The sequence below is a fragment of the Rhinoraja longicauda genome, chromosome 15 (assembly GCF_053455715.1).
Source record: "Rhinoraja longicauda isolate Sanriku21f chromosome 15, sRhiLon1.1, whole genome shotgun sequence".
Taxonomy (NCBI): Eukaryota; Metazoa; Chordata; class Chondrichthyes; order Rajiformes; family Arhynchobatidae; genus Rhinoraja; species Rhinoraja longicauda.
In genome coordinates, this window is record NC_135967.1 from 50,340,724 (window position 1) to 50,349,663 (window position 8,940).

An 8,940-nucleotide genomic window follows, 5' to 3' on the forward strand; every position below is an offset into this window, starting at 1 on the left:
ATCCCGATTAAGGGTGATATTCCCAATAGCCTCTGGGATTTCTGGTACAGAACAAACCAGCACTCACTCTCTCACTACTTTCCTCTTGAAGGAGAAGACTCGCACATCCAAGGACGAAGAGGAGTTCTGATCCCCGACCTCACCTCAGCGCAGCGCGAGGATCACAGGATCATCACACAGGCCGGCAGCGACACACAGAGATCAGAAATGGGAGGAGGCAGCTCCAGGTAGGTCCGGACACGTCGCAACTTGTCACCCTGTCTCCCTGTCACCTTGTCACCCTGTCTCCCTGTCTCCCTGTCTCCCTGTCACCTTGTCACCTTGTCACCTTGTCTCCCTGTCACCTTGTCTCCCTGTCACCCTGTACCTTGTCACCCTGTGTCTCCTTGCCTCAGTACAACCTGCCAGCGCAGGGCATGGCCAGTGCTCAGATTGCCCATTGTTACAGGAGAGTGCTAGTTGATCGGCAACTGAAGTCCTTTCTCTTTGCATCTAATCTCTATATACAATAAAGACATTGGAGTCAAGACAACCAATTCATATCCATTTTTAACTGCCGTGAGCAAGTGGTCCGGTCATACTTCCTCAATAGCTGAGTCCTTCCTTCAGAAGGAACAGTGATATCTTTCATAAGCAGCATGCTGTGCATGCTAATGGTGGCAGCATCCCTTTGCATTAAAATGCTTGTTGGTGAAGGTTTTGGGGTTTGGAGTTGTTCTCAGAGTAGCTCAGGTAAGTAGCAGCATGGCATCTTGTGCTTGGCACACAGTGAACCCATTGTGTGTTGGTAGTGGAAGATGTGATCATTTTCAGTCAGAGGGTGGTGAAGGTGTGGAATTCTCTGCCTCAGAAGGCAGTGGAGGCCAGTTCGTTGGATGCTTTCAAGAGAGAGCTGGATAGAGCTCTTAAGGATAGCGGAGTGAGGGGGTATGGGGAGAAGGCAGGAACGGGGTACTGATTGAGAGTGATCAGCCATGATCACATTGAATGGCGGTGCTGGCTCGAAGGGCTGAATGGCCTCCTCCTGCACCTATTGTCTATTGTCTATTGTCTATTGGGACGGTGCACAGTGTTGTTTGAGCTGTGCTCATTGCAGGCAAGTAGGGAAGATGGATCTGTGGTTGCAGCTTTACCCAGAACATTCCTGACCCTATCCTTGAGGCTAGTGGATAGACTTGCAGTGTCGTGATGTGGGCCAGTCAGTGCAAGATCAGGCCTTTCAGCCCACAATGTCCCTGCTGAACATAATGCCAAAGTAAACTAATTTCATCAGCCAACACATGATCTATATCCCTCCATTCCCTGCATACCCATGTGCCTCGCCAAAAGCCTCTTAGACGCCACTGCCATATCTGTTTACACCACCACCCTATGTGGTACGTTCCAGGCACCCATTACTCTCCAGTGTAAAAACTTGCCCCATAAATGTTCTTTACACTTTACTCCTTTAACCTGAGAGCTGTGCTAGATATTCCTTGACATTTCCATCCTGGGGAAAAAGATTCTGTCCATCGGGTATCCCCCTCAACCTCTAGCATTCGGGAGAACAAGATCCAAATTTGTCCAACCTATCCTGATAGCTATACCCTCTAATCCAGGCAGTTTTTTTCACAAAATGCTGGAGTAACTCAGCAGGTCAGGCAGCACTCTACACTTCCATCCCCCACAAGGATGGTCTTGAAGCCCTCCACTTCTTCCTCGACCGTAGAACCAGCCAATCCCCATCTAGCAACACTCTCCTCCGCCTAGCAGAGCTGGTTCTTACCCTTAATAACTTCTCCTTTGACTCCTCCCACTTCCTCCAAACCAGAGGCATAGCTATGGGCACTCGCATGGGCCCTAGCTGTACCTGCCTCTTTGTCGGGTACGTCGAACAATCCCTGTTCCAGATGTACACTGCCCCATCCCCAAACTCTACCTCCGCTACATCGACGACTGCATTGGTGCTACCTCTTGTACCCATGCAGAACTCACTGACTTCATACACTTCACTTCCAATTTCCATCCTGCGCTTAATTATACTTGGACTATCTCCGACATCTCCCTACCATTTCTGGACCTCACCATCTCCATCACAGGAGAAAGACTAGTGACTGACATCTACTATAATCCCACTGACTCGCACAGCTATCTGGACTACACTTCCTCCCACCCCGTCTCCTGCAAAAAGTCTATCCCCGTCTCCCAATTCCTCCGTCTACGCCGCATCTGCGCCCGGGATGAGGTGTTTCACACTAGGGCATCAGAGATGTCCTCATTCTTCAGAAAACGGGGCTTCCCCTCTCCTTCCTCCAATGGGTGAGTAGAACTGCAGGCGATACTCCAAATGACCATGTTCATGGTCTGACAGGAGCAGAATTAGGCCATTTATCATATCATATCATATATCTACAGCCGGAAACAGGCCTTTTCGGCCCTCCAAGTCCGTGCCACCCAGTGATCCCCGTACATTAACACTATCCTACACCCACTAGGGACAATTTTTTTTTACATTTACCCAGCCAATTAACCTACATACCTGTACGTCTTTGGCCCATCAAGTCTACTCCGCTAGTCAATCATGGCTGATCTATCTCTCCCTCCTAACCTCATTCCAGCTGTACAGTTTTGGTCTCCTAATTTGAGGAAGGACATCCTTGTAATTGAAGCAGTGCAGCGTAGGTTCACAAGATTGATCCCTGGGGTGGCGGGACTGTCATATAAGGAAAGATTGAAAAGACTAGGCTTGTATTCACTGGAGTTTAGAAGGATGAGAGGGGATCTTATAGAGACATATAAAATCATAAAAGGAGTGGACAAGCTAGATGCAGGAAAAACGTTCCCAATGTTGGGCGAGTCCAGACCCAGGGGCCACAATCTTAGAATAAAGGGGAGGCCATTTAAAACTGAGGTGAAAAGGAACGTTTTCAGCCATAGAGTTGTGAATTTGTGGAATTCGCTACCACAGAAGGCAGTGGAGGCCAAATCACTGGATGAATTTAAGAGAGTTAGATAGAGCTCTGGGGGCTAGTGGAATCAAGGGATATGGGGAGAAGTTGGGCACAGGTTACTGATTGTGGATGATCAGGTATGATCACAATGAATGGTGGTGGGGGCTCAAAGGGCCGAATGGCCTCCTCCTGCACCTATTTTCTATGTTTCTATATAGGGCCAAATATTGCTCACAATAATCCAAATTGCAGCCTGACCAGCGTCTTACAGAGCCTCAGCATTAAATCCCTGTTTGTGTATGTTGGTCCTCTTGAAATAAATGCTGCCATTGTGTTTACCTCCCTTACTACCGATTCAACTTGCAAATTAACTTTTTGGGAATAGTGCACCAGGACTCCCAAGTCCCTTTCCATCTCTGATTTGTGGAATCTCTTGCCATTTAGGAAATAGTCTACGCCTTTATTCCTATTATCAAAATGAATGAATCCATAGTTTGCTACACTGTATTCCATCTGCCACTTCTTTGCCCACTCTCCCAACCTGTCCAAGTCCTTCTGTAGAGTCCTGGCTTTCTCTACACTACCTCCCCTCCACCTATTTTCGTATCATTTGCAAACTTGGCCACAAAGCCTTCGATCCCCTCATCCAAATATTAATAGCCCCAGCACTGACCTGTGCGGAACTCCACTGGTCACTGGCAGCCAACCAGAAAATGCCCCCTTTATTGCCACTCTTTGCCTTGTGCTTTTTTGGTATGACTGTAAGGCCAACCACATTCCCCGTATGTTGCAAAACATAATTGGTTAATAAATTACGATTATGATTATTATCATTGTACCTGTCTCCACCACTTTTCTGACAGCTAGTTTTGAAACATATAAGATTATTAAAGGATTGGGCATGCTAGAGGCAGGAAACATGTTCCCAATGTTGGGGGAGTCCAGAACCAGGGGCCACAGTTTAAGAATAAGGGGTAGGCCATTTAGAACGGAGATGAGGAAAACCTTTTTCAGTCAGAGAGTTGTAAATCTGTGGAATTCTCTGCCTCAGACGGCAGTGGGGGCCAATTCTCTGAATGCTTTTCTGACAGCTAGTTCCAAATAGCCACCAGTCATATTTCCCCCTCAACTGGAAACCATCTAGATTTTGATTACCTACCCTGAGAAAAAGACAAGTGATTAATTACCATACAGATGTTCCTCATAATTTTATATATCCCTTTATAATCCCACTGCACAGAATATCTCTTCACTTTGCTCTGTAACAGGAAAAGCATTTCAACCATAACTATATTTACCCTTATTGTTGTGCATGTGTACTGAAGTACAGTGAAAAGCTTTGTTTAGCATGCTGTACAATCAATAGGTCAGATTGACACGAGGATATCTGGTCATGATGCAATGTGCAATGTATTTGGATGCTGTTTCAACTGGAAACTGTCATGGTTTTCTTTCAGTCATGTTTCCTTTCAGTCATGTTCCAACACATGTTTCCTTTCGGTCATGTTCCAACACATGTTTCCTTTCAGTCAACAGGCGGCTCAGTCTGAGACCCCCACATTCTTCACGCAGGATGACCTCAGCAAACTGAAGTCCGACTTCCAAACGGGTGGTGTGGAAAAGATTAAACCCATGATACAGAATAAAATGAAAGAACTGGACAAGACCGAGCTGAACATCGCCGTGACGGGTGAGACAGGTGCAGGAAAATCCACCTTCATCAACACCATGAGAGGGCTTTGTAGCACAGATGAGGGAGCGGCTGAGGTTGGGCTCACAGAGACTACAATGGAGCCAACCGGATACCCACATCCCAATCTGCCCAATGTCCGCTACTGGGACCTGCCGGGGATCGGATCTACACGATTCACAGCGAGTTCCTACCTGAAGAAAATGCAATTTAAAAAATACGATTTCTTCATCATAGTGGCAGCTGGTCGATTCAAAGAGAATGATGCAAAACTTGCCAATGAGATTAAGCGGCTGGGGAAGAGGTTCTATTTTGTTCGCTCGAAGATTGACGCAGACCTTAATGCAATGCAGATGGAACGGAAGGAATTTGATAAAAATGCAGAATTGGAAATAATCCGGAGTGACTGCCTCTGTGGGTTGGGGAAGGTCGGGATCACTGATCCCAGGGTGTTCCTGATATCCAGTTTTAAACAGGATCAGTATGATTTTTGTGAGTTGAATAAAGCACTGGAAGGTGATTTACCAAATATACAGAAAAGGATCTTTGTCCTGGCCCTTCCCAACCTCAGCGTGGAGATTGTTCAGAAGAAAAGTGAGTTGCTGAAGAAGGGGATCTGGGCATTGGCGATCCTCTCGGGATCATTAGGAGCCATCCCTGTCCCTGGAGTCTCTCTCGCGTGTGACATTCCCATACTGATTGGAGCAATCATCCAATTCAGGAAATGCCTGGGTCTTAATGACACTTCCCTTCAGCGACTGGCCAACAGAACAGGTAAATCCATGGAGGAGCTGAAAGCAGCAGCAAACTCTCCCCTGCTGGGAGAAATAACTCTAGATATAATTGCTAGGATAGGTTGGGGAGCTGCTATTGTGACGGTTTCAGCCCTGGAATTGGCTCTAGACTTTGTCCCAGTCATTGGCTCCATTTTTGGAGCAGGTTCATCGTTTCTCATGACCTTCAAGATCCTGAGAGATGCGCTGAAGGAACTGACGGAGAGCGCGGAGAGGGTGGTGAGGGTAGCGTTTGACATTAGAACATAGAAGAGTACAGCACAGGAATGGGCCCTTCAGCCCATAGTGTTTGTGTCAAACATTATGCCAAGTTCAACTGATCTCATTTGCCCATACATGATCCTGGCTGATCGTCCACAATCAGTAACCCGTGCCTGCCTTCTCCCCATACCCCTTGATTCCGCTAGCCCCAAGAGCTCTATCTAACTCTCTTTTAAATTCATCCAGTGAATTGGCCTCCACTGCCTTCTGTGGCGGAGAATTCCACAAATTCACAACTCTCTGGGTGAAAACGTTTTTTCTCATCTCAGTTTTAAATGGCCTCCCCTTTATTCTTAGATTGTGGCCCCTGGTTCTGCACTCCCCCAACATCAGGAACATTTTACCTGCATTTAACCTGTCCAATCCTTTAAGAATTTTATATGTTTCTATAAGATCCGCTCTCACCCTTCTAAATTCCAGTGAATACAAGCCCAGTCGACCCATTCTTTCATCATATGTCAGTCCCGCCATCCTGGGAATTAACCTGGTGAACCTATGCTGCACTCCCTCAAGAGCAATAATGTCCTTCCTCAAATTTGCACACAATACTCCAGGTGCGGTCTCACCAGGGCCCTATACAACTACAGTAGGACCTCCTTGCTCCTTATCGCAAATCCTCACGTGATGATGGCCATCATGCCATTAGCTTTCATCTCTGCCTGCTGTACCTGCATGCTTACTTTCAATAGATTGAAAGTAATCAATAGACTGAAGAAGTCAAATGCCAAATCTTGCTGGATAACTAGAAGAGGGATAGTATATTTATGATGACGAAGAACCACCAGTGAGATGGACAGGTTTTACTTCCACAAATTCACAAGCTCTGTAACAATCAAGGTGAAATGTTATTAAGTATGTGCCTATAGAAGGCACAGTTTGGTGAACTTTCAGTTTGGAGATACAGCATGGAAACAGGTCCATCAGCCCACCAATTCCACACCGACCATTGATCGCCCTTTCACACTATGTCCACTTTACCCCACTCTCTCATCCACTCACTCCACACTAGAGGCAATTTTACAGAGGTCAATTAACCTACAATCCTACACGTCTTTGGGGTGTGGGTGGAAACCTGAGCACCCCAGTGGAAACTCACATGGTCACATGGAAACCATGCAAACTTCACACAGGTTGTACCCTCGGTAGGGATCAAACCCGGATCTCTGGTACTGAGGCAGCAGACCTACCCGTTGCACCATTGCCAGGTACCAATCAACAGCACCTTACAGTATGCAGCCAATTTGACAGGCATAAAAATGCAGCTGGAACGCTGGGGATATTTAGCAAAAAAGAGGTGTAGTAAAGCACACAAATTATTGGAAAAATGCAAATACATCATCCCTACAAACCTCTGAGGTTTATAGTTGGGTCAGATTTTCACCGTGTTGAAGTTCCCTTGCATCACAATGATGAAGAAGCCCCAATCACAGAATTTACTAAAAAGATTGTGGATGATCAGCAATGATCACAATGAATGGCAGTGCTGGCTCGAAGGGCCAAATGGACTCCTCCTGCAACTATTTTCTTTACATCCCACACGCAAGAAGCTGTCATGGTTTTTAAAAACCTTGAATGCCATTGCGAATAATTGAAGAACTATTAAAATGGTAAAACAATTCTTGCTTGTTCTCCCTTTAGAGCTTTATATTAACACGTGGAGATGGGGGTAGAATTAATAATTATATAGATAATAATTATGCAACACAACTAAACAATCTTTCGACATTTTTATTAGCACAGGTAAAAACCATGAATTTATAACACAAAAATCAATAGATAACATGACAAAATATTATGATCTCTTGAAAGGAATTATATTGGGGAGTGTCTACATGGGAGGAGGCTAACATAGCAACAGAGATTGTGGGTCAGTTTAGTCTCGGAGGTTGAAGAGAATACAGTTCTTTAGCAGGCTCGCACCAGTCATACTCGCGCCAGCTACACTCGCAAGAACCACACGGTAACGACTATATGAATTTTACTGTGTTGTTTGATGAAGAAACAGTTGATAAGGACGAAAGGTTATGAATTACTCTTTGATTGTGCTACTTTAATAAAGACCAATAAATCAAGAAAAGACGTTTGGAAGATTCGTTTTGTTATCTCAGAGTGCGATGCGTGCATAAGCTATACCTCCATTCCATCCCCGAGCAGTAATGGCTATCGAAGTTGGACTTTGAGAAGGTATAGAAACTACCATTACATTAGAGTAAAGAACTTCTCTCAGTGGAGTAGAGTAAAGAACTTCTCTGAGTGGTGTAGAGTAAAGAACTCTTCTCTGAATGCAGTAGAGTAAAGAACTTCTCTCAGTGGAGTAGAGTAAAGAACTTTCTCTGAGTGGACTAAAGTAAAAAACTATTCTAACAGAAGAATCTAAGAAAGACTTGTTCTACAAGCAACATCCGATGCAACAGTGGAATTGAAGAAGAAGCTGAATCTGTGCCAGAGATTAGAGCTGAAATCCTGGAACAAAGAACCTGCCGGTTGAAGCCAAATTGACACCTGGATCATTAGAAGATTGAACACTTCATTGACCGGGTACCGTGAGTAGACGACTGTTTAGTCGTAATTTTAAGTTAAGGTCTAAAAACTTAAAAGCCTGTGAGAAAATTCTGCAGAAGTACTATTCGATACAAGAAGCTTGTTTATGCTACGAGGAGATAAGGAAACCAAACTCGCAGAGCACGACCTTGAAAAATTAATTATGTTATGAACTTCTACAAGAAAAGGTGCTCAGCCAGCGATTGTTTACCATAGGTACTGGCCCAAGACTTTCAGCCTTGGAATTAATGATGTGTTTTGAAAAAATACTCATTCTGTTGTGAATTCTTCTGGTGTTTCTGGAACATAGCGATAAGCACCGATTCATCATGGATCTTCCATCAGGTAAGTATGAGGAACCGCCACAGGAGGGAGATGCGGAACAAAAATCAAGAAGATATGAAAAAAGAGAAATTTATCTTTCGGAAAAAAGGCAAGCAGTCTATCTGGAAAGATGCCAGAAGGAGAGAGACAAGTCGTGGAAACAGGTCATCAAATTAATTGTCTGTCAGAAGGAACTAATGGAATTAGATGAGAATGCGAACATTGTAAAATCTGGTCTGGATCAACTACTCAACCTTTACCATGGGGTTGGAGAAAAACAAAAGTCACTACTGAGTTTACAACTGACCAAGCCAGAACTCCAATGGCACACTCAGTGGTTCCAAGAAAGGGTGAACATTTTTGATGGTTTCATGACTGATGCGGAGAAGTGGTTGTCTGA

General features: G+C 44.9%; 1 protein-coding gene across 1 annotated transcript; it reads left to right on the plus strand.

Annotated features, from left to right (window-relative positions):
- The first annotated feature begins 207 nt into the window (after positions 1-207).
- Positions 208-8,351, plus strand: LOC144600459 (interferon-inducible GTPase 5-like). Its single transcript, XM_078412077.1, has 2 exons — positions 208-227; positions 4,460-8,351. The coding sequence occupies exons 1-2, from the start codon at positions 208-210 to the stop codon at positions 5,661-5,663; spliced, it is 1,224 nt and encodes a 407-aa protein (XP_078268203.1). The 3' UTR covers positions 5,664-8,351.
- The last annotated feature ends 589 nt before the right edge of the window (positions 8,352-8,940 follow it).